The 27,126-nt window shown below is 40.5% G+C and overlaps 1 protein-coding gene across 1 annotated transcript in view; it reads left to right on the top strand.

Annotated features, from left to right (window-relative positions):
* The window catches only part of SNTB1 (syntrophin beta 1), a 161,964-nt gene that overhangs the window by 97,352 nt on the left and 37,486 nt on the right, over positions 1–27,126 (top strand). The window contains exons 2-3 of the mRNA XM_070748250.1: positions 5,384–5,600; positions 14,347–14,554. Coding sequence (XP_070604351.1) covers positions 5,384–5,600; positions 14,347–14,554 — 425 coding nt within the window. The remainder of the gene's footprint in view (positions 1–5,383; positions 5,601–14,346; positions 14,555–27,126) is intronic.

Genomic DNA, 27,126 nt, shown 5'->3' with positions numbered 1-27,126 from the left:
TAAGAGCATGAGTAACCGTGAGTAGAGACTCCCTGTCCAAATAGGGGTGCAACTGGTGCACCAGGTGAATGCCCCCCTTGCCACAGCCGATAAATGATATTCCAAAGTCAGCTGTGGATTGAGGAGGACACCAAGTTGGGGACCCTCTCTGAGTGGGTCAGAAGTTCTCTCCCCAGTGTAATGGACGGACAGATGGAAGTATCCTTGGAAGGCAGAACCCACAGCCACTCCGTCTTGTCAGGATCGAGTTTGAGTCTCTTAACACCCATGCAGACTCTAAAAGCCTCCAGACACTGGCACATTACTTCCACTGCTTCATTGAGTGGACACAGGGTGGAGATGTATAGCTGAGTGTCATCAGCATACTGATGGTAACTCACCCTGTGTCCTCAGATGATTTCACCGAGCGGTTTCATGTAGATATTAAACAGCAGAGGGGAGAGGACCGACCCCTGAGGAACCCCACAAGGGAGAGACCTCGGAGTCAACCTCTGACCCCCTGCTAACACCGACTGCATAAAATGGTGCCTCCCACTCTCAACCCCTCCAGTCGGTGCAGAAGGATACCATGGTCGATGGTATCGGAAGCCACTATGAGGTCAAGAAGCACCAGGATAGAGGATAAACCCCTATCCCGAGCCCGCTAGAGATCATCCATCAGTGCCACCAAAGCGCTGTTCTCTGACTATTCCAGCATGCCATAAAAAACAGAAATTTGTAAATTTTTCCTTTGTCTCCTCTTCTTTCCTCCTCCTGATGAGTACCTGGCAGCAATAATTCCTGTCCCTGCCAACTCAAAAACTCAATTACCGCCAAATGATGAATCAGTAATATAGAGCTGGTGGCTATTAATCAAATATTTAGATATGGCACATTCCATTTTTGAACAACAAATGAGTATAAGCATTGTGCAAGAGGAAATGAAGAATAGAGGTGGTATGTTAATGGGGAATTATTATTTTTTTTAGAAAAAGGGCGAGCCACCTGTAGCCATGCGCACTCTCCAACCTCCAGCTTTAGTATCTGCTTGTTCTCAAATGTTCTCCAATAAGAACAAGGAAAAGCCATCAAAACAACAGGAAAATCGACCGGAAATTCAGAAAAAAAGATAGCGAGTATGAAATTGGGACAAACAGAACCAGATCCGTGACGCCAAAATTACATCACCAACGGGTCACTAACGGCTTGGGCAATCTGGTCCAAAGCGGGGGGAACCTACCCCTGTGCATGACCATGGGAATGTTGCAGTCATTAAATAGTAATAATAAAAATAATTTATTAGATTTGTATGCCGCCCCTCTCCGAAGACTCGGAGTGGCTCACGACAATACACCATGTACAAATCTAATGTTAAAAACAATTTAAAACATTATTATTATTATTATTATTATTATTATTATTATTATTATTATTATTTTTATTATTTTTATTATTTTTATTATTATTATTATTATTATTATTATTATTATTATTATTATTATTATTAATTAGATTTGTATGCTGCCCCTCTCCAATGACTCGGAGCGGCTCACAAAGAAAAACAATCACACAACCTAACAGACCATACATAAACCATAATAGCTAGGGGTATATCAGTATCCCCATGCCTCGCGAGAAAGGTGGGTCTTCAGAAGCTTTCGAACGGCAAGGAGGGTGGGGGCGGTCCTAATCCCTGGGGGGAGTTGATTCCAGAGGGCCGGGGCCGCCACAGAGAAGGCTCTTCCCCTGGGTCCCGCCAGACGGCATTGTTTAGTCGACGGGACCCGGAGAAGGCCAACTCTCTATGTGTGCAAGCCTTTTTGCCACCTTTTTAAATGCTGTTGCAACTTTGCAAAGAATGTTTGTAAGTTGAGGTCTGTGTAAAAAGTCTGTGGTTAAATGAAGGAGTTTTTTTTTTTAAATCAAAACTTTCACTACCAGAGTCCTATTACCTGTGTGTGTTTGTGTGTATTTTAATATGAGTCACATCCTATAGCCTGGCGATGAAGTGGGGTATCTTGCAAAGCCAGAAAGCCTCTTAATATTTTGCCTTTGATCAAATTTCTTTTCTGCTTTCTTTCAACGTTTCTTTCCCTTTTACCTTCATCGTACCATAGGCTGATGATACTTCCCATTTTTTATTCCCCTACAGAATCAAAGTGAAAGCCTTGCAGTTTGAAGTCTTTTTCTTTCCTTTTTCTTTTTCCTTCTCGGTGTTGTTGTTACGGCTAACCTGAATGAGTCACAAGATGTTCGAGGACCTAATTAAAAAACAGAAAAAGAAACTTGATAGATTTGATCACATTTGTCCGTCTGACTTGCAAGAAGTGGGTTTTTCTCCTTTGTCTTCCCCCCACCCCTCTTTCCCCTTTCGAAATGTCATCTGTGAATATGTAACAAAGGCTTAATTGTGGAAATGTTGAAGCTTTGGTGAAAATGGGTGCTTATGAAGTGCTCTTTAGAACATAGCACTGGCTGGCTGTCGGCCCAGCTAACAGGAAAATAATGAAGCTGTTAGCATATGGCAGCAGATTAATTCACTCAAAAGACAATTCCTCGTTTGCCGTCGTTTTTCAGAGTGGAGGGGTGAAGTGGGTTTTTGGAGGAACGAGGAACAAATGTTGGAATCTTAATTACCTGACCTCAATTTCGAATTCGTTGGAGACAAAGGAGACCAGATTTATTCAATAATGTGTGACGCCAAATAGAATTTCAACCTGGAAAAGAGTTTGGGATCCATTTGTGGACAGTCGTTAGCAGACACTTCTATCAATTTATTTGTGTTATCAGCAGTCAACACTGAGTAAAGACTATGTCTTTGACTCTGATTTGTTGACTTCAATGATTCGGGACCTCAATTCTTTTTTATCTAAGCCTCAGTTCTTTCTGATAGGCCTTCTCATCCTGCTCATTTGATAGATAGAAACGTGGAAGATTGACGGCAGAAAAAGACCTCATGGTCCATCTAGTCTTCCCTTATACTATTTCCTGTATTTTATCTTAGGATGGATATACAACAGATTTAAACTTAATATTAACCGCTCCAAACTTGACTGTAAAAAATATGACTTCAGTAACCGAGTTGTCGAAGCATGGAACTCATTACCGGACTCCATAGTTTCATCCCCAAACCCCCAACACTTTACCCTTAGATTATCTATGGTTGACCTATCCAGATTCCTAAGAGGTCAGTAAGGGGCGAGTACAAGTGCACTAGAGTGCCTTCTGTCCCCTGTCCTATTGCTCTCCTATATCTCCTATACCTTTCTTCTATTCCTATATCTCTTCTTCTATTCTTTCATTGATATGTTTTATTCCTATAATTTCTTTCTTGGATATATTTTACTATGAGTATCTCCTCTATAACCTTCATCATGTATTTTACTATGTATATATAGATATATACCCACTAAAACCCTCATTGTGTATTGGACAAAATAAATAAATAATAAATAAATATGTTTATCCCAGGCATGTTTAAATTCAGTTACTGTGGATTTACCAACCACGTCTGCTAGAAGTTTGTTCCAAGGATCTACCACTCTTTCAGTAAAATAATATTTTCTCACGTTGCTTCTGATCTTTCCTCCAACTAACCTCAGATTGTGCCCCCTTGTTCTTGTGTTCACAATATGATATATTGGGAAGGCTAAGTTAGATAATTGTTTGCTATTTATTTATTAATTTATTAATTAGATTTCTATGCCTACCTTCTCCTCGGCGGGTTTATGCTATTATTTATGCTTCTTTGAGTGCAATTAAAAACACTCTTTTAGCAACCTGGCTGACCTAACTATATATCATGGAATATTGTGAGATGGTAATTGCATGAATAAAATTAAAGGTTATCCCTTAAGAAGATGCTTTGGTCCATCAGAGAAAAAACATAATTGAAGTAAATAAATAAAAATTTAAAAACTCCACTTCCACCTTGTAGAAGAGGTAGGTATAAAAACAAATTAATAGAAACATTTGGGCTTGGAATTGAACGTGATATTTTAGACTTCAGGTAGAGGAGTGAAAACACATCCATATAAATATATAGTTTATATTTATTATTTATATTATATTTATATTCAGATAGATAGATAGATAGATAGATAGATAGATAGAAAGAAAGAAAGAAAGAAAGAAAGAAAGAAAGAAAGAAAGAAAGAAAGAAAGAAAGAAAGATGGGCTTAAACACATCCATATAAATATATAGTAATATATATATATGGATGTGTTTAAGACCAGTCACATTCTGCGGAGTCTGCGGAGTCTGCAGAGAGGGGCGGCATACAAATCCAATAAATAATAATCATAATAATAATTATGGTAGCAATAGAGATTTACTACTATATTATACTGGGAGGCTTTTCTGAATTGGCTTAGGTGATCTCCAGATATATTATTATTATTAATAATAATAATAATAATAATAATAATAATAATAAAAAATGAGACAGCAGAATTGAGGAGAAGCAGCTAGAGAAATTAGTGAAATACGAAGATCTAAAAATCGATCTGCAACGACTCTGGCATAAGCCAGTGAAAGTGGTCCCAGTGGTACTTGGCACGCTGGGCGCAGTACCAAAGGATCTCAGTGGACATTTGAAAACCATTGGAATTGACAGAATCTCCATCTGTCAATTGCAAAAGGCCGCTTTACTGGGATTGGCAAACATAATTGGCCGCTACATCACGCAGTCCTAGGTGCTTGGGAAGTGCCCGACTGGTGATGAAATACGAAATCCAGCATAGTGATCTTGTTTGCTGTGTTGTACTGACATAATAATAATAATAATAATTTATTAGATTTGTATGCCACCCCTCTCCGGAGACTCGGGGCGGCTCACAACAATATGGACCAACTCCCAGAATTCTCAGCAATTCTTTCTCAATGGAGTTGTGATGGAGTGACTGCCCTTGTGTTGCTTGGCAACACAGTCACACTTATGATCCTTTGCAGTATCCTGCAGTCATCTGACTATGTTTTACATCTTTTTGCATAAAAAAGCATTTCATTTTTTGGGGAAAACCTTGCCATAGTGAATAATGGGTTCATTTAATGACTGCTGCAAAAAAAAATAAATCATAAAATTGGATAGGACACATGACTGACTGGCTTTATGACCATTGTGACATTTGACCGCTCGTCCTCCTAATATCAGGCACAAAGAATCAGGACCATGTGTTGTATAACAGATTTATTCAAGCATATAGACAAGAATCTATTCAACAAAAGTTCAGCATTAAGTTGTTACCAGATAAAGAATCAATGGCATTCAGGAGCAGTTGAACTTGGATAGTTTGTGAGAATGTAAGGACTCTAAGCTAATGACACATTTCATTCCGCCCCCAGCTCTGCCTGCTCTTATATTCCTATACTTATGCTCTTGTTTGTTTTCTTCTTCCCTGTCAGTGAAATACATGCGAGAAGCCACCCCCTATGTGAAGAAAGGTTCTCCTATTTCTGAAATTGGATGGGAAACGCCTCCACCGGAGTCCCCCCGTTTGGGCAACCCAACCATCGATCCCCTGTTGCCTCTGTCTCTCAACATCTACCGAGACAAAAAGACCATCCCTCTCAAAATGTGCTACGTGACGCGGAACATGGCTATGTTGGATCCAGAAAACAGGTAAGCAAACCTGGATGGGGAAGAAGAACACTCTCTTTCTATAATATTCATTGTTCATTATTCTATTTGGGGTGAATTTTTTTCCTCTCTACATGCCTCCAACAATACAATACCCTCTATTTTCAATAAAATACAATCTACTGTTGGTACATCATATATATTAATTTGTTTTGTACGCTTTGTTTCTATATTCATTCTGTGAGCTGCCCCGGGTTTTCGGAGAAGGGTGGCATACAAATCTTCTTCTTCTTCTTCTTCTTCTTCTTCTTCTTCTTCTTCTTCTTCTTCTTCTTCTTCTTCTTCTTCTTCTTCTCCTTCTTCTCCTTCTTCTCCTTCTTCTCCTTCTTCTCCTTCTTCTCCTTCTTCTTCTCCTCCTCCTCCTCCTCCTCCTCCTCCTTCTTCTTCTGTTGTTGTTATTAATAATAATAATAATAATAATAATAATAATAATCACCAAAAAAAACCCTTCTTAATTTTGGTATAAGTCCTTTTTCCATGTTGCCATTCTCATTATTTTCATTTGGATAACTCAATTGTCTTTTAATTGAATTCATCATTGATGTTCCTTCATCTATAAGGAAAAAGAATATCTCCAACATCTTAAACAATAAACATTAGGCCGTAGTGCCTCTTTCTCCTCTTTATACATTATCTAAACACACCTAAAACCCCTTATTATCTGTAATTTAAACTACTAACAAACAATACAAAAAGAAAAAAAAAGAAAACATGAAAATAAAGAATTTCTTACTTTTCCTCTCTCCCTTTTATTTGTGCCCTGTCCGTTCACTAATTTTTAAGGTTAAAATATTACTCCAACCAGAGAAGTGGCTGTCTAGACTTTTCATTAAAAATTCCAGGGATGGAACATCCACAACTTCTAAAAGACACTCAGTTCCACTGATTACTTGTTCTCACTGTCAAGAAATTTCTCCTTAGTTCTCGGTTGATGTCTATGGAGATTCACAGTCGTCCAGGTCATGGTTGTCCCAAAGGTACTTTTTCAAGAGGCAATTACACTTTCTGGTTTTTCTTTAAAGATGTTTCACTTCTCATCCAAGAAGCTTCTTACAGTAGTTCTAGGTTGGTTTTCTTTTTGGTTAGTTTAGTTCCAATTTAGACTTGAACTCACCACTTCCTGATTGACAGCCTTATTTATTTGATTTGATTTGATTTGTATGCCGCCCCTCTCTGTAGACTCAGGGTGGCTCACAACAATAATAAAACAATGTATGACAAATCTAATATTTAAAGCAGGAGTCCCCAAACTTGGCAACTTTAAGACTTGTGGACTTCAACTCCCAGAATTCTCCAGCCATGATTTAAAGTAACTAAAAACGCCTTATTAAAAAGCAAAACATACATAATGCGTTAACCACTAGACCCATGATGGCGAACCTATGGTGCATGTGCCACAGATGGCACCTGGAGTCTTATCAGAAGGCACGCAAAACGTTGTCCTATGTCCACTCCAGTGCGGATGCGCTTGTGCTAGCCAGCTGATTTTCAGTCTTGGGGAAGACCATTTCACCCTCTGGACGCTTCCGGAAACTTCCATGAAGCCCCGGACTGCAAAAAACCACCCAACGCAAACTGGAAGATCGGAAAAATGGGCCTCCAGTTTGCCCGTTGTGCTGTTTTTTACACCCTGGAGCCTTCAGGGAAGCTTCTCTGAACATTCCAGAGTACAAAAAACAGTGCAATGGGCAGACCGGAAGTCCATTTTTTTCAAACTTCTGGTTTGCTGTTGGGCAGTTTTTGGCACTCCCAGGCTTTAGTGAGGCCTATGCGCATATGTGGGGATGAGTGGGGGAATTGTGTACCTGTGGAGGAGCTGCATGTGGGGGATGGAAGGGATATGGGCACTACGTTAGACCAAATTGGCTCGCAGCATGGTGTTTTTCTTACGCAGCTAATATGTTCAAATAGGAAAAGGGTTATAGATTACACAAATCATGCACACATCTCTGTCCTTTTCCATAAAAGTTCTGATTTGCTGAGTTTTTCCATTGCATACAGAATAAGGAACGAAGAATGTGCCCCCCAAAAAAGACCAGATCCAACCCAAAAACTTAATTATAGAAAAAATATATAGATGTGCGAAAATGGACGAAATGATGAATGTAATTAAAGGAATAAAAAGTAAAGAAACCAATGAGACATGGCAAAAATGGCATGAATTGATCCGCAATAAAAATTAAAGTTAACAATACTACGTATCAGTGTAGGAAGAAAACCACTATAAAAATATAAAGACACATAGATAAATGATACTATGCTATATGTTTAATCATTATTGTGTCATAGAATAAAAAGTATTTATGCTTGTTTTATATATCTGAATGTATACAGTCTAATATAAGACACTGTGTAAGAAAAGACAATATAAAAAGTAACCGATACAGAGTATGACTTGTTCAACAATGTGTATATGACATTTATTTATTTTATTTTTAAAAAAAAACAATAAAAATTATTAAAAATAAATATTATCTCCGGGACCATCTTCTGCTGCATGAATCCCAGCGAACACTTAGGTCCCACAGAGTTGGCCTTCTCTGGGTCCCGTCGACTAAACAATGTCATTTGGCGGGACCCAGGGGAAGAACCTTCTCTGTGGCGGCCCCGACCCTCTGGAACCAACTCCCCCCAGAGATCAGAATTGCCCCCACCCTCTTCGCCTTTTGTAAGCTCCTTAAAACCCACCTCTGTCGTCAGGCATGGGGGAATTGAGATATTCCTTTCCCCCTAGGCCTATACAATTCATGTATGGTATGTTTGTGTGTATGTTTGGTTTTTAATAAGGGTTTTTAGTTATTTTAATATTAGATTTGTCATATGCTGTTTTATTATTGTTGTTAGCTGCCCCTAGTCTACGGAGAGGGGCGGCATACAAATAAGTAAGTAAGTAAGTAAGTAAGTAAGTAAGTAAGTAAGTAAGTAAGTAAATGATAGATAGATAGATGGATGGATGGATGGATGGATGGAAAGATGGTTAGATAAGAAGAAAGAAAGAAGGAAAGAAAGAAAGAAAGAAAGAAAGAAAGAAAGAAAGAAAGAAGAATGTGCCAGAAAAATATGGTGGCCCAACCATGCAATCAAAGTTTAATCTCTTTTTTTTAAATCCACATTGTGACAAGGGCAGAGTTTCAACAAGTAAAAAATCCAATGGGATTTGGAATAAAGTCTTACCCCCCACAACATGGCCGTACCAAATTGGACATGCTAAATATGGAGAGAGCTTAAATCAATGAAGGCCAGTCCGGAAGTTGATTGCCTTGATTGCATTCTTCAATTTTGGCAGTTGCTGTGGCTTCGTGGCCAATCCTAAAAAGCAAGAAACTGCACTGGGGGGAACTGAATTCCATATCCTAATTTGAGCCACCAATCTCCGGGCATTTGCTTACCTGGGAAGTGAGAAAAGGCAGCCTGGGGAAATGAATGGGAAATGAGACTTTGATAGCTCTTTAGAGCTTCCAGGCTCTAAAAATAGGATAAACTTATTGGTCCTCATCTATAATGTATAGAGAAAGTTGCATCACACCATACACCTGCAAACCTGTTGTGCGAGGAAAAAACCTGTGAAATTAGAAAAAGGCTGATGGGGTAGTTAAAAGGAGAACCATTTTTTCTTCTGTCACATTCATGGTCTTTTTTTGTCCCCTATTTAGCCTAAAGCTGTGATGGCGAACCTATGCCACGGGTGCCATAAGTGGTATGCGGAGCTATATCTGCTGGCACATGAGCCGTTGCCCTAGCTCAGCTCCAATGTGCATGTGTGTGCTGGCCAGCTGATTTTTGGCCCACACAGAGGCTCTGGGAGGGCATTTTGACTTCCAGAGAGCCTCCGGAGCGATAGAGGAAGGTATTTTTACCCTCTGAAGGATCCAGGGAAGCCTTTGGAGCCTGGGGAGGGCAAAATACAAGCCTACTGGGCCCACCAGAAGTTGGTAAACATGCCGGTTCCAGCCTCCAGAGGGTCTCTGATGTGTAGGAGAAGCAGCTTTCACCATCCCCATGCATTGAATTATGGTGTGGGCACTCACGCATGTGCGATAGAGCACACCCACGCGCTCTCGGCACCCGAGGAAACATAGGTTTGCCATTCCCAAACCCCCAACACTTTACCCTTAGATTATCCACGGTTGACCTATCCAGATTCCTAAGAGGTCAGTAAGGGGCGAGTACAAGTGCGCTAGAGTGCCTTCCAACCCCTGTCCTATTGCTCTCCTATATCTCCTATACCTTTCTTCTATTCCTTTATCTGTTCTTCTATTCTTTCATTGATACGTTCTATTACTATATGTTGTTTTCTATTCTTTCATAGATATATTTTACTATGAGTATCTCCTCTATAACCTTCATCATGTATTTTAGTGTGTGTGTGTGTGTGTGTGTGTGTGTGTGTGTGTGTATGTATGTAGATTGTTCTGAGTTCGGGTTTTGCCCTGTGTAATATTTTGCATGTCTATGCGACGTTTCGACGTTTCGGTGAAATCACATTCACCATCATCAGGCTGAAGTTTCAAGCTTCGTGCTGTTGTAAAATTTTACAACAGCACGAAGCTTAAAACTTCAGCCTGATGATGGTGAATGTGATTTCACCGAAACGTCGCATAGACATGCAAAATAAGAAACTTCCTTTAGCACAGTGATAACCTGGGGGTCGGGACCTCTTTGGGGGGTCGAATGACCTTTTCACAGGGGTCGCCTAAGTCCATGGAAAAGACCAATTTCTCCCAGGGTGTTAGGAACTAAAGCTGGCGCCTTGGAACACATTTTTACAATCTGACCAATCAGGTGTTTACAGTGGAGGCGTCCCTCTGAATTTCCTGCCAATCAGCTTAAAACTCTGTTGGGAGAATTGGGGCTAGACTTATGGTTGGGTGTCACCACAACATGAGGAACTCTATTAAGGGGTCGCGGCATTAGAAAGGTTGAGAACCACTGCTTTAGCATCTAGCGCTGCTTCTGCATGAGAGGCAGAAACCCAAAGAGTTTGCTGTTTGAGAGAGGGCTCAGTGATAGATCAGGGGGGCTACATGGTATCAGTGGTGGGATTCAATTTTTTTTATTACCGATTCTTTGGGTGTGGCTTGGTGGGCGTGGTTTGGTGGGTCTGCCGTGGCGTGGGGGACGTATTTTGGGCGTGGCTTGGTGGGCGTGGCAGGGGAAGGATATTTATAAAATCTCCATTCCCACCCCATTCCAGGGTAAGGTTACTGCAAAATCCCCATGTCCTCCCAATCAGCTGGGACTTGGACAGCAGTGAATAGATGGTGTGAGGGCCAGTGAATGTTCTGTCGAGCTCTCTGGTAGAATCCTCCTGAAAATGCACAGATACAATTTCAGACACACACACACGTTTCAAAATTCAAAACAAAGTTCTTTATACCGAAAATGCAAATAAACGAAGCCCTCTTTTGGTATAGCCAAGAGCACTCGTCTCCAAACAAACTGGTAATTTGTACAAGTCCCTTATCAGTTCTGTGATACTTAGCTTACAGCTGTGAGGCAATTCACAGTCCTTCTTCTTTCACAAAGTGAAACACACTTTGCTCTGGTTTAGTTTCAAAGTGGGGAAAAAGCAGCACACAAAGGTCGAAGTCAGCAAGGCAGGCACGAAACACAATGATCAGATAATCCTCCACAATGGCCAAACCCACACCCAAACTCACTAATTACCACAGCCCCACCCAACCACAGGTGGCCTCATTTTCTTTGATAATAATCTCTCAGTTGTTGCTGCCTATGCATCACTCTCCGCATGCGTGGCTGTATCATTAACTCTTGTTCCGAATCCAAGGAGGAGCTAGATAATTGATCTCCTTCTGAGCTGTCCGCCACACTCTCCTCCTCCCTGTCACTCATGTCTTCTTGGTCAGAGGAGCCTTCATCAGCAGATTCCATTGGGGGCAAAACAGGCCTGCAGCATGTGGATGTCTCCCCCACATCCACAGTCCTTAGGGCAGGAGCTGGGCCAGAGCTAACCACAACAGTTAAAGGTGGTATTTACTGGTTCTCAAAACTACTCAAAATTTCTGTTACTGGTTTTCTAGAACAGTGTTTCCCTACCTTGGCAACTTGAAGATATCTGGACTTTAACTCCCAGAATAGCAGACATCTCTTATTTAAATGCACAGTTCCTTTAGGCCAATGTGGGCTTTATCAAAAATGTTCTGTATGCAGTGTTTACATATCTGTGGTGGAGACTATGAAGAAACAGAGCTGCCTTAAATATTTCCAGACAAGGGGAAATTTAAAAGGGAACTTTTATCACCAAATTGCAGATAATGTCATGTTTCAGAAGAGAAAAGCCAGTGAGGTTTACAGAAGAGCAGATTGCATGTTTAAATAACTTAAAATGGTGTTTTGGTATTATTTGACATATTCTCACTGCAGGCGAAGAAACAGCAGCCGTGCCCAGGGGCATTTATATTAGAAAGCCAAGTAGAATAGACTAGGAGGATTTGGCCACATTGACTGATGCCCTGTTATTGCAATGAGGGTGATTGTCAAATAAAGCAGAGCAAACTCATCTCCACCATCTTTTTGTTTTATTTTGTTTTTTCTCTTGTTGATTTTTTATTTCTTACTTTAAAGAAATGACACCATCTATTTTTAGAGATGGGAAGGTACAAATTTAATGAGTTGGTCAAAAAGTCGTTTGTTGATCATGTTTTATCAGAGAATTTATTTATTTATTCATTCATTCATTCATTCATTCATTCATTCATTCATTTATTGGATTTTTATGCCGCCCCTCTCCACAGACTCGGGGCGGCTAACAACACTGATAAAAAACAACATGTAACAATCCAATTTCATAAAAGAACTAAAACCCTTATTATAAAAACCAAACATACACACAAACATACCATACATAACTTGTAATGGCCTAGGGGAAGGAATATCCTAACTCCCCCATGCCTGGCGACAAAGGTGGGTCTTGAGTAATTTGCGAAAGACAAGGAGGGTGGGGGTCGTTCTAATCTCTGGGGGGAGTTGATTCCAGAGGGCCGGGGCCACCACAGAGAAGGCTCTTCCCCTGGAGCCCGCCAAATGACATTGTTTGGTCGACGAGACCCGGAGAAGGCCAACTCTGTGGGACCTTATCGGCCGCTGGGATTCGTGCGGTAGAAGGCGGTTCCAGATGTATTCTGGCCCAATGCCATGTAGGGCTTTAAAGGTCATTACCAACACTTTGAATTGTGACCGGAAACCGATCAGCAGCCAGTGGAGGCCGCGGAGTGTTGCAGAAACATTGTTACTTTTATTTTTGCCTGAGACGGGGGAGTCGTGTCCAAGCTCTGTACATTGATTTCCAATACATTGTTTTTTCTCGAAGACTCATTGTGCTTTCTAATAGTCCAGTTTGAACTTAAATGTTAATTGTGGTTCCACCCTACACTCAATGTGGATGAATTGTGATGAGTTGTGTCTTATACTACAATGTCTCTTTTGCCTTTCACGTTATTCTGAGATTTCAGTTCCCTAAATTCAAAGCCAACATAAGAGTTCAATTTTTAAAGTGTGATTAGATTTATTGCCAGAGTTTGCTGCAGCGGACTGAAGTTACTTGATAGAATTATATTCAGGGGTAGGCTACTGTACGGGGGGACACGTAGTGGGGTAATGAAAATGGAGCTCCACCACAGAGCACCTAATTTGCACTGAAAGATGTTGAAAGAAAATGTTTCTCCAACACTCCCCGGACTGCATTGGCTGACAATTGGTTTCCAGACACAATTCAAAGTGTTGGTGATGACCTATAAAGCCCTACATGGCATCGGACCAGATTACTTCCGAGTCTCCGGAGAGGGGCGGCATACAAATCTAATAAATCTAATCTACTTACGGGACTGCCTTCTGCCGCACGAATCCCAGCGACCGATTAGGTCCCACAGAGTTGGCCTTCTCCAGGTCCTGTCGACCAGACAATGTCATCTGATGGGACCTAGGGGAAAGCCTTCTCTGTGGCGGCCCCGGCCCTCAGGAATCAGCTCCCTCCAGAGATTCGCACTGCCCCCCACCCTCCTCGCCTTTTGCACGACCCTTAAGACTCATCTATGTCACCAGGCATGGGGCAGTAACATCATGCCCCCCCTCTGACCATTAAATGTTGTGTGTGGATGTGGTTGAGTTAATTGACTGCTTTTTGATGTAATGGGATTTTAGCATATAGTTTTTAACTATTAGATTTGTACATATATTGTTTTTATGCTGTATTCTGTGAGCTGCCCCGAGTCTTCGGAGAAGGGCGGCATACAAGTCTAATAAATGATGATGATGATGAGGATGAGGATGAGGAGGAGGAGAAGAAGAATAAGAAGAGGAGGAGGAGGAGGAGGAGGAGGAGGAGGAGGAGGAGGAGGAGAAGAAGAAGAAGAAGAAGAAGAAGAAGAAGAAGAAGAAGAAGAAGAAGAAGAAGAAGAAGAAGAAGAAGAAGAAGAAGAAGAAGAATTTTGGTAGCCCTTCACTGGTTATCTTCTTACTTTTCTCCAAGAGCTCAGGATGATGTTGTTGTTGTTTTTTTAGTTGTGAAGTTGTGTCCACCCATCGCAACCCCATGGACAATGTTCCTCCAAGCCTTCCTATTTTCTACCATCCCCCAGAGACAATTTAAGCTCACGCCATTGCTTCAGTGACTCCATCCAGCCACCTCAATCACCGTCGTCCCCTTCTTCAAGAATACCTATAACTCTCCCCCCTTTCCTTACTTATTGTATTTATTTTTCTTCTACAGGATTGTTGAAGTTCATTCACCGGATGCCAAGCACATTTTGGTGCTAAGGAGTAAAGATGCGAGTACCGCCCAGGCCTGGTTCTATGCCATCCACTCCTGCATCAGCGAGCTCATTCCCAAAGTGATCTCAGAGGTCAAAGAGCAACTGGGTAAAGCAGGAATAGCCGGGAGCCGAGAAATTAGGCACTTGGGTTGGCTGGCAGAAAAGGTAGGGCCAACTTTTTTCCCTCTTGTCTTCAACAGCCTCCTTGCATGTTCTTGAATTTTTGGGACTTTTAGTTTGGTATTCAAGAACTAAAGCAGTTAATTAGCATTAATTGTTGTTGTGAGCTGCCCCAAGTCTTCGGAGAGGGGTGGCATACAAATCTAATAAATTATTATTATTATTATTATTATTATTATTATTATTATTATTATTATTTCTTCTCAGGGGTTGCCACAAAGAAGAGGGAGTCAAATTTCTCTAAAGCACCTGAGGGTAGAACAAGAAGCAATGGGTGGAAACTAATCAAAGAGAGAAGCAACTTAGACTAAGGATGCTAGCCAGATGAATACCTGGTAGATAGACTCCCCCTCCCCTATTTCCCCCCCAAAAAAAATATGGTGCGTTTTATACTCTGGTGCGTCTTATACTCTGAAAAAATATGGTCAGTTAGCCACTATTATTAAAATCCTGTCCAAGTGAACCTCCCACAAAATGTAAGAAGCACAGGATAATAATTTCTGTTACTGTGTGTTGTACATACTCCTGGTCATTTGGAGGATGATGAAGAAATTGAGGACTCTGATACAGATAGTGTTTATGAATTAGTGGTGGGCCCGTGGTTACAGGTAGTAGAACAGGTAGGAGGCCAGCCACAGGATGTGGCTATGAGTCCAGAATCTAGCGAGGAAGAATCAGACATTCGCTGGGTCAATCTTAAATTCAGAAGGATCCAAAAACATAAGGAACAGGTGTTTGGAGGAAGATATTAAGGGGAGGAATGGGTTAAATACTGGAGTGATGTATTTGGTATGTCAGGGGGTCAGTGGGGAAGAAGGGAGGAGTTTCAATGTTGTAGGGCTAAAATGAAAGGTATTTCTGTTCAGCTCCCAAGCAAGCAAATGCATTCTGTGTTATTTTACAGTCATTTCTGCTGTTTTTGAATCAAGCTGTGAGTACATAAATCTTGTTAAACGGAGAAGGCTGGGAGGAATGCATGAGGAATGCAATTAAGAAAGATAACGGGAGCAAGAGGAATGTGCTAGTATGAACTGTATTTTGAATACGGAAGGGAAGAGAAATAAAGATGGAGTTTCTTTGTTTATGAAATACTGCATTTAGTAAAAGATATTTGTAATAGCTAAGGTTCTACCAGAAACCAGGACACTGTGCCACATTCTATACGCCGATTAAGAATTGAACTGTATCTGATGAATTCTAGTTGGACAACACTTAAAACTGATTAGCCTGTGAGATAAACAATGAATTTACTGCCTCCAGAGAAAGATTCAAGCTACAGTTGATGGGAGCATATGGAAAACTATTAGTTGCCTACCTTTGAGTCAAGATGTTTTATTACGTTTCTTGCTAAAAGTAAACATTGTGACCCCTCCAGAAATAGCATACCGTGTAAATGATAATCTGTAGTATTTTTTTCCAATATAAAATACTAACCTTCTTGTAAGAAAAAATAGGGGTTTGATTAATGTTACGTTACACCAAATGTAACTTGTCTTTATTATTACCCTATAAAATAGAATACACTGGAACGAATAATGTGAATTTTAACAAGTTTTTTAAAATGTTGAATTTATTACATCTTACGTAACGTGGCTGGCTTTTCAGGGATTGCAGTTTGAGCTGGATAATAGTAAAGTTCTGAGTGAAACTTCAGGGATTTTCAACGGTTCTTATTGCTCCGAGTCTCTGGATTCAGCATTCTTGGAAAAGAAAGTTTGTCTTTATTGCGTGAGATTATTTTAGAAGGCAAGGAACTGGATGGTACACAGAACTGAAAAGTGATGCCAGGGGGGACGTGAGCGACCTTTAGTAGGTATGCTTTCTATGTGTCTGAAGATCAACTTAAAGTATAAATGACTGAAGCCACTCAGACCTTTTGAGAGGTCACCTTTGCTAGACTTTATGAAAAAATATCAAGAGTAAATTCCCTACAAATTTCCTTCATTAGCTGTCCTTTGCTTGTGCTGCCCAGCACTTGCCACCTAACTACAGTGGTACCTCTACTTACGAACTTAATTTGTTCCGTGACCAGGTTCTTAAGTAGAAAAGTTTGTAAGAAGAAGCAATTTTTCTAATGCGTGTGATTGGGGAAACCACAGGGATGGTTTCTCCCCACCTTTTCCGGTCGTCTCCTCCCAGGAGATTCCTAGAGAGGCCCCACAGAGGCTTCTCCCCACCTTTTCCGGCCCTGTTTCCTCCTAGGAGATTCCTAGAAAGGCCCCATGGAGGCTTCTCCCTGTCTTTTCCGGTTACAGTTTTAGAGACTCAGGTTTGTAAGTGGAAAGTGGTTCTTGAGAAGAGGCAAAAAAATCTTGAACACCCGGTTCTTATCTAGAAAAGTTTGTAAGTAGAGGCATTTGTAGTTAGAGGTACCACTGTACTTGATAGGCTGGTGGTAAATCAGCACCCCTGTTGACTGACAGAGGGCCTGTTTCCCAGGCTTCAATCACTTTCCTGGCTGTTTTTGTGCCTGCTCATCCAACAATCTTGGTAGCTGCAAAATGGATTGTGTGTCCTTTGTTCATTCCAGGGTGAGGCTACCAATGAATTCAGGTCTCCTTGTCTGACCTCTCACTTGGGTTATTGCAGTCTGGTGGTTAGCTTCCTTCCCTTCTGTTCTACATAGAAACAAGGGCCATCCATGCACGGGATTCGATAGATTACATTCAGTAGTGGGTTGCACCCAGTACAGATCCCACTCTAGTATGGTAGTGGAAATTGAGAGCACATGCATCTCCATGTCCCTGGTGTATGGACACCCACGCCCACGTGAGATTCGGCTTCTGCGCATGCACAGGAAGTGAAATCTCACATGCGGACGCTTGCGCGTGGGAGATTTTGCCGATTTTTTACTTCTGTGCATGCGCGGAAGCAAAGAAATTGGCAAAAATTGGCAAAATCTCTCGCGTACAAGTTTCCTCACATGAGATTTCATTCCTGGCGTATGTGCAGAAGCCGAATCCCACGCCAATGCGTGCCCATCCACCAAACATGTGTATCCACGCGCTGGTCTCCGGGAGCACACCAGGGACGCCGGAGATGAGGAACGCTTACCTGATTACATTGGAAGTATCTCTTACCACCAAGCGATCTTTACAATGCATAATTTGTCCTCTTATGAGGAAGCGAGGGAAGGAGGGAGGGTGGGAGGGAGAGAGGAAGGAAGGAAGGAAGGAAGGAAGGAAGGAAGGAAGGAAGGAAGGAAGGAAACCACACTGATGGTTAATTGAAGAGGACTGCTGACACAGTGATGCAGAATGCAGGTTTAGGACTTGTTTAGGACTCAGTTATCTATTCATGCCTTTTTAAAGAAATTTATTTATTTATTGTTTACTTACTTACTTACTTACTTACTTACTTACTTACTTACTTACTTACTTACTTACTTACTTACACACTCACTCGGACTGAGTATGATTGTGTAACAGATACATTTTTATAACAATGTATTTTAAATTAGTTTTTTTAAGTTTTTAACATTAGATTTGTATTTACAGTATATTGTATTGCTGTTACGTTGTGAGCCGCCCCGAGTCTTCGGAGAGGGACGGCATACAAATCTAATAAATTATTATTTTTTATTATGATGATGTCAGTACAACACAGCAAACGAGATCACTATGCTGGATTTCGTATTTTATCACCAGTCGGGCGCTTCCCAAGCACCTAGGATTGCGTGATATAGTGGCGAATTATGTTTGCCGATCCCAGTAAAGCGACCTTTTGCAATTGACAGATGGAGATTTTGTCAATTCTGATGGTTTTCAAATGTCCACTGAGATCCTTTGGTACTGCGCCCAGCGTGCCAAGTACCACTGGGACCACTTTCACTGGCTTTTGCCAGAGTCGTTGCAGCTCAATTTTTAGATCTTCGTATTTCACTAATTTCTCTAGCTGCTTCTCCTCAATTCTGCTGTCTCTTGGGATTGCGATGTCGATGATCCATACTTTTTCTCCACGATCACAATATCTGGTGTGTTATGCTTCAGAATTTGGTCCGTCTGAAGTCGGAAGTCCCACAGTAGTTTTGCTTGCTCATTTTTGACCACTTTTTTGGGCTTATGATCCCACCAGTTCTTTGCCACTGGTATATGGTAGTTCCGGCACAAGTTCCAGTGGATCATCTGTGCCACAGCATCATGTCTATGCTTGTAGTCAGTCTGTGCGATCTTTTTGCAGCAGCTGAGTATGTGATCGATTGTTTCATCTGTTTCTTTACAGAGTCTGCACTTTGGATCGTCTGTTGATTTTTCAATTCTGGCTTTGACAATATTTGTTCTAATGGCCTGTTCTTGTGCCGCCAGCATTAGTCCTTCTCTCTCCTTTTTCAGTGTTCCACTCGTAAGCCATGACCACTTCTATTCTTTATCCACTTTGCCTTCAATCGATAGATGATGATGATGATGATGATGATTATTATTATTATTATTATTATTAATTGGATTTATATGCCGCCCCTCTCCGAGAACTCGGGGCAGCTTCCAACATATAAATAGCAGGAGATACAGTCAGCAGAAGAAGGAAAACAAAAACCTTTTTTGCCTCCCTTGTTCTTTTAGAACTTTTTTTAAAAATTTACATGAACTACATTACTGAGAAAATTTGTGAGCTGTGAAATAGGAAGAAGAACTCAAATATTAGGCAGACCTTCATCTAAACTATAGATTAGTATTTCGGGGACGAGACCAACGAATTCCACGTTCTTTTTTTCTCCTTGAGAAACAGCCAGGATGAGACGTTCAGAAGCATATGCTTCTTGATCTAAAAATAGAACTTGGTCTAAATAAAAATAAACCATTGTTCGCTTGATGGCTTTTATGACTTTAGTGTAGAAGTAAGCACTCTTTGGGGGCCAATGCTACACTCTACATTTGTCAACAGTTGAAACTCAAAAGAAGAGGGAAGCCATATCAGAAGGTCTTGGTTCGAGGAGGCCGATTGATCATTTATTTTCCCTTTGTTTTTAACGGTGAGTAAGCTCATTTTAGGGTGCAGTCACTAAGTATTTCATAATTTGTCCCTTCAAAAAGGGACAAATATGTGAAGCCTGGCATTATGTCTACCTTAATTGGATAAGGCCAAACTGAGTTATTTAACTAGTTATGCAACCCCCGAGCGTGTTCAGTTCGGGAGAACTCACCTACAAAAAGATATTGACAAAATTGAACGGGTCCAAAGACAGGCTACAAGAATGGTGGAAGGTCTTAAGCATAAAACATATCAGGAAAGACTTAATGAACTCAATCTGTATAGTCTGGAGGACAGAAGGAAAACAGGGGACATGATCGAAACATCTAAATATGTTAAAGGGTTAAATAAGGTTCAGGAGAGAAGTGTTTTTAATAGGAAAGTGAACACAAGAACAAGGGGACACAATCTGAAGTTAGTTGGGGGAAAGATCAAAGGCAACATGAAAAAATATTATTTTACTGAAAGAGTAGTAGATCCTTGGAACAAACGTCCAGCAGACGTGGTTGGTAAATCCACAGTAACTGAATTTAAACATGCCTGGGATAAACATATATCCATCGTAAGATAAAATACAGGAAATAGTATAAGGGCAGACTAGATGAGGTCTTTTTCTGCCGTCGGTCTTCTATGTTTCTATGTTTCTATGAAAATCAGTCAAAATCACCATTTCAAATTGGCTCGTTTCTTAAACTAATGAATACTAATGGTTCATCTATTAAAAGGGTTTAGATAATGACATTTATATCAAATGTGCAAGAATTTGCTGTTCTTACAGAAACAATGCTAATAATAAACCATATCGGAATGATCCTATTTACAAGGATTAATGGCTGAGGAAGGTCAGCATAAAAATGTGTGATTAGATTAGGTTAGGTTAGGTTAGGTTAGATTACATTAGATTACATTAGAATTCTTTATTGGCCAAGTGTGATTGAACAAAAACTTGTGATTAGCAAAAACTTCAGAAGAAAAGGATTTAGGGGTAGTGATTTCTGACAGTCTCAAAATGGGTGAACAGTGCAGTCAGGCGGTAGGGAAAGCAAGCAGGATGCTTGGCTGCATAGCTAGAGGTATAACAAGCAGGAAGAGGGAGATTGTGATCCCACTATATAGAGCGCTGGTGAGACCATATTTGGAATCCTGTGTTCAGTTCTGGAGACCTCACCTACAAAAAGATATTGACAAAATTGAACGGGTCCAAAGACGGGCTACAAGAATGGTGGAAGGTCTTGAGCATAAAACGTATCAGGAAAGACTTAATGAACTCAATCTGTATAGTATGGAGGACAGAAGGAAAAGGGTGGACATGATAGAAACATTTAAATATGTTAAAGGGTTAAATAAGGTCCAGGAGGGAAGTGTTTTTAATAGGAAAGTGAACACAAGAACAAGGGGACACAATCTGTAGTTAGTTGGGCGAAAGATCAAAAGCAACATGAGAAAATATTATTTTACTGAAAGAGTAGTAGATCCTTGGAACAAACTTCCAGCAGACGTGGTAGATAAATCTACAGTAACTGAATTTAAACATGCCTGGGATAAACATATATCCATCCTAAGATAAAATACAGATAATAGTATAAGGGCAGACTAGATGGACCATGAGGTCTTTTTCTGCCGTCAGACTTCTATGTTTCTATGAACACACAAGGAATTTGTCTTTGATAATACTGTAATTATAAATGGAATAGAATGGACATTTTAGATGCTTTTTATGGTGATAAAAAGCTTCTAAAACTTCCATTCTAGTCCATTTCAGAGGAGTTCCTTTTTCAATAAGTAAGGCTAATCTAAGATTGAAATAATTATCATGCATACATACATCAGTTAAGGCCTATTTTTAAACTTCTTGATTGCAATTCTATAATTTGATGTTCAAGAAGATGCCATTCATTTAGAATAAACTTGCATGGAATTTTAAGATCTCTTAGGCATGAGATAATTTTAATTGTGGCATATTAATTAATTGCTCTGATAACTTGCTTGGTTATATGTATCTTAATAATGGCTACTTCACATTAAAAAAAAAAAAATCCAGACTGCCTGTTCAAAAAGTAAAACGACATTTGGAAGATAATGTTGTTAGGGACCTTAGTGATCATTTTTAATCCCTCTTTAATAAAGTTTAATTTTGGGGGAATTCAATTTGATTTTCCTGATTATAGCAGAAAGGAGAGACAGATTCTGGGTAACTGATCAAAGAGAGGAAGAGGAAGAAAGAAAGAGGTGGTAAATGGTTGATAATTTGAAAAGGAACATGTGCATTTACTTATTTATTATTTATTAATTAATTGGATTTATATGCCGCCCCTCTCCAAGGACTCGGGGGCGACTTACAACACATAAAAAGAACAATAAAATACAGTGTCTAAATCGAATTCATTAAAACTAGATGGACAAATCTAGCATCCCCAATAACGTTAAAAATCTATCATACTCATTCAAACAGCAATCATACAAAACATTCATCAGCCAGGGGGCCAAAATCAGCACAAATGAATCTTCAGACTCTTGTAGAAGGCGAGAAGGGTGGGGGCAGTACAAATATCTGAGAAGAGCTAATTCCAGGGGGCCGGGGCCCCCACAGAGAAGGCTCTTCCCCTAGACCCCACCAAGCGACATTGTCTAGTTGATGGGATCTGGAGAAGGCCGACTCTGTGGGATTTCACTGGTTGCTGGGACTCATACGGCAGAAGGTGGTCCCGCAAGTAATATGATCCGATGCCATGTAGAGCTTTATAGGTCATTACCAACACTTTGAATTGTGTCCGGAAACCAATCGGTAGCCAATGCAGACTGCGGAGTTTTGGAGAAACATGGGCATGTCTAGGGAGGCCCATGACCGCTCGTGCGGCTGCATTTTGCATGAGTTGCAATTTCTGAACACTCTTCAAAGGTAAACCCAGGACAGAGTTTTGGAAGACATCGATAGAAGTACAGATAAGCCTTGAATTTGTTTAGTGACCGTTCAGCAACATCATTGAAAAAAGTGACTTATAAGCGTTAATCATGCTTACAACTGTTGCAGCGCCCTCAAGATCACACGGTCAAAATGTGGATGCTTAGCAATGAGCATTTATGATGGTTGTCCAGGATCATGTGATCACTTTTTGAAGCCTTCTGACCAAGCAAAATCAACAATTCAAAGTGTTGGTAATGACCTTTAAAGCCCTTCATGGCATTGGACCAGAATACCTCCGGAACCGCCTTCTACCGCACGAATCCCAGCAGCCGATATGGTCCCACAGAGTTGGCCTTCTCCGGGTCCCGTCGACCAAACAATGTCATTTGGCGGGCCCCAGGGGAAGAGCCTTCTCTGTGGTGGCCCCGGCCCTCTGGAATCAACTCCCCCCAGAGATTAGAACGGTTCCCACCCTCCTTGTCTTTCGCAAGATACTCAAGACCCACCTATATCGCCAGGCATGGGGGAATTAAGACATCTCCCCCAGGCTTTCTTATATTTTATGTTTGGTATGTTTGGTATGTATGTGTTGTATGGTTTTTAAATTGTTGGGGTTTTTTAATATAATTTTATTATTAGATTTGTTCCATTGTTATACTGTTTTTATTGCTGTTGTGACTGAGCCGCCCCGAGTCTTCGGAGAGGGGCAGCATACAAATCTGATAAATTGAATTGAATTGAATTGAATGGGGAAACCAGATTTACTTAACAACCGTGTTATTGACTTAACAACTGCAGTGATTCGCTTAACAACCGTGGCGAGAATGGTTGCATTACGGGGGACCTTAACTACTGTCTTGCTTAGTGATAGAAATTTTGGGCTCAATTGTGGTCATAAGTTGAGGATTAACCATACAAAGAATATCCTATGTGTGTGCGAAAGAAGGAAGGAAGGGGAAAGTTTTGGGACATGGAAGAAAGAAATGATAGGAATTATAAAGTTTCTTGGAATCTTTATAATTTATAGCAGAGGGCTGGACTAGAAGACCTCCAAGGTCCCTTCCAGCTCATTCATTCTAACGTGCAGCTGAAGGAGGTAATTGGATCTGTGAAAGTGCGAATTGTGACTAAGATTTGGGTTGTGGTCAGTAGATGTATTCATTTCTCGAATTGGCGATGGGCAGAAAAGTAAAGAGGTTTAATTTGTGGTATTGTGGTTGGAAGGGTCAAAGGTTGGTTTGGAAGCTGGTCATTATGTTGTGCGTGGGGTTTTATGAAAGCTGTTAAAAACTCTTTGGCACCTTTTGTATGTTATTCATCTAGTTAACAAAACTTAATTTGGGAGTACCGTTGTTTGGTTATGATTAAGGCTATGATTAAGAAGAGACTGTCATTTCCACCTCCATAATTATGATCCTAAATGCTAGTTGTCCCTATTTAGGCTCTTGAATGACTTAGTGTCCTTTTGGTTCAGTTGATTGTGGTATTGTCTTTTGCTCGTGCTTGGAAGTTGGAGATTGAGGGGCACTTTGTTACAGTTTTTTCCCTAGTTTAAGGCAGTAGAACTGGAGAATTTCTGTTCTCATTGGGGCTGGGTGGTAGCAGTCTCCCTCATACTGTTTATGTGCGTGTGGGGTGTATTTTTATTTTTATTTTTTAATTATTTAGATTTGTATGCTGCCCCTCTCCGCAGACTCGGGGCGGCTCACAACAAAGTGAAAAACAATTTATGACAAATCTAAATTACTGTTTAAAAATATTTTTAAAACCCCATTTTCTAAACAAACATACATCCAGACATAACATTCATAAATTGTATAGGCCCGGGGGAGATGTCTCAGTTCCCCCATGCCTGACGACAAAGGTGGGTCTTAAGGAGCTTACGGAAGGCAAGGAGAGTAGGGGCAGTTCTAATCTCCGGGGGGAGTTGGTTCCAGAGGGCCGGGGCCACCACAGAGAAGGCTCTTCCCCTGGGGCCCGCCAACCGACATTGTTTAGTTGACGGGACTCGGAGAAGGCCCACTCTGTGGGACCTAATCGGTCGCTGGGATTCGTGCGGCAGCAGGCGGTCTCGGAGATATTCTGATCCAGTGCCATGAAGGGCTTTAAAGGTCATAACCAACACTTTGAATTGTGTATATATGTGTGTGTATCACTTGTAATGTACAATCATCTGCTACAGCGTCCTTCCTGTCAACAACTACTTCAGCTTCTACCACAACAACACACGAACATACAACAGATACAAACTTAAAGTAAACCCCACCAAACTCGACTGCAGGAACTTTAGTAATCGAGTAATTGATGCATGGAACTCCCTACCAGGAGGTATCATCACCTAACCCCCAAAACTTTACCCTTAGATTATCCACTGTTGACCTCTCCCAATTCCTAAGAGGTCAGTAAGGGGTGTGCATAAGAGCACCAGAGTGCCTTCCGTCCCCTGTCCTAATGTTTCTCTTTTACTAGCATCATGTATATAAATATTGTATCTCTGTATACCACTACTAAGTACTTGACAAAACAAAACAAAAAACAAAAAATACCATTTTCAGCATATTTATAAAGCCAGGGAAGTAATACACTGGATTTCCTTATGTAGATGATAACTTCATTGTCAGTGTGAAGAATTCCCCGTAAAACTGAGGATTTAAATTTGTTTGTGTGTGTTTGTGTGTGTATGCCTGCATTTCAATGCAACAAAAATAACCGTATGCTAGAGGTGAGTCTTTTCACAGAGGTCTCATTTCATAATTTGAGACACAAAGGATGCTTTCCGCGAGTATGTTTATAGTAATTGTAAAATCAAAAGAACAAGATCACCAAGTATGAAAAATGCCATCTGGGCTGAAATGAGCAATTGAAGGCCAACGTTTACGCAAAGCGTCAGAAAAAATGACCTTGAATTTTGAAAGCCTTAAAAGCCTTAGAATTGAAACTTCGTGCCAAAACATATGTTGTTCGGGACTGTTTGTCTCATCTTCTTCCAACTTGTGGCTCAGATTAGTAGATTTTGCCAATACAAACATACAAGTCCAATTTTGATAATTCCTTTGCATCAGTAGTCACACACACAGAGGAAGTCACTGTTAAACAGTATCTCTGTTTATTTACTCCCTGTATGGACACATGCATGCACAAAACAGAATTCTGGATTACCGATTAACAAAACATTAAAACACACTGGCAGACCGCAAGCCAACTTAATAAAGTGTCCCAGCTGCAATATTTGAAATGAAAGCTGTCGGTAATTAATTCGGTAAGCAGCACCAATAGTAATTAAACCAGTATTAAAAAGTAAGAAAAGTTCAAAAGGCTTAAGGCAGTGGCGTCCAACCATGGCAACTTTTTAAGATTTGTGGACTTCAACTCCCAGAGTTCCATGGTTTAAAGTTGCTATGATTAGACACATTTGGGTAAAGATATTAGTAAGATTTAATTTAATTAATTTGACTTTTTGCCACCCCATCCCAGAGCATCTTACAACAGTAAATAGCACATACAATAAACAAAGTCAAATATTAGTAATAAGAACAGTAAAAACCCATAATAAATCCTAACTAACTATCCAATGAAACCCACATACATACAGAATCAGCTACAAATTGGACATGATAAGATGTTATATTCACGGTCTTCAGGCTTGCCGGCAAAGCCAGGTCTTCATAGCCTTTTGGAAGGACAGAAGGGTGGGGGCAGTACAGACATCAGGGGGTAGTCGATTCCATAAGGTTGGGGAAACCACAGAGAAGGCTCTCCCCCTCGGGCCCGTCAACCTCCTTTGTTTAGCCTCCAGTCCCCCAATCATCTTTGTTGCTCTTCTCTGCACTTTTTCTAAAGTTTCAATAACAACAACAACAACACAAGAGCACGTAATAGATACAAAATGTAAATCGCTCCAAACTTGACTGCAGAAAACACGATTTCAGCAATAGAGTTGTCACCACCTGAAACTCATTACCTGACTCTGTTGTTGCTTCCCCCAACCCCAAAAACTTCAACCTTACATTATCTTCAATTGACCTTTCTTCTTTTCTAAAAGGTCTGTAAGGGGCGTGCATAAGTGCACTTTTGTGCCTAATGTCCCTGTCCTACTGTCTTATTATCCTTTCTATTACTACGTTCTACTTATGTTAATATGTACTATAATATTATACTTGCTTGACAAATAAATAAATATCCTTTTTGCATTGTTTATCACTTTAGTGAAAATGTTCCTTATCCACAATTCATTGCTGCTTAGTTGCATGTAAACATTTCCATTTAGCCAGGAACATACAGTACCTAGCATAATCCCTCGTACAGTTCAAAAACATTTTTCCCAGCTTGTCTTGAGTATTTACTGGAATAACTTAGAAGCCTGGGATGTGATTTGAGATCATATCCAAAGGAATGAACAAATCCCCCAAATATTTAAAATATAAACCAGATGCCATCTGATAATTACTCTGCACCTGCTACCTCAAGCAGTTTTGTAACAAATAAGACCATTATTCGAACAGGAGGAGAAATCTCAGCTGTTAAAGAGTGTGCAATTTGGACCTGCTTTGCTTGCGACCCCTGTAGAAATTACTGCTATTCTGTAGAATTAGTAGATGAAAAAACCCTTTTAATTGGTGGGACTGAGATTAAAGAATTTGGCCGTGCTGGGTGGGAATTTTGAGCCTGGAGAATCCTAAATTAT

This window comes from Erythrolamprus reginae, chromosome 3 (genome assembly GCF_031021105.1).
Source record: "Erythrolamprus reginae isolate rEryReg1 chromosome 3, rEryReg1.hap1, whole genome shotgun sequence".
Taxonomy (NCBI): Eukaryota; Metazoa; Chordata; class Lepidosauria; order Squamata; family Dipsadidae; genus Erythrolamprus; species Erythrolamprus reginae.
Note: the sequence above shows the minus strand (reverse complement) of the source record. Positions and strands in the feature narration are given on the sequence as shown.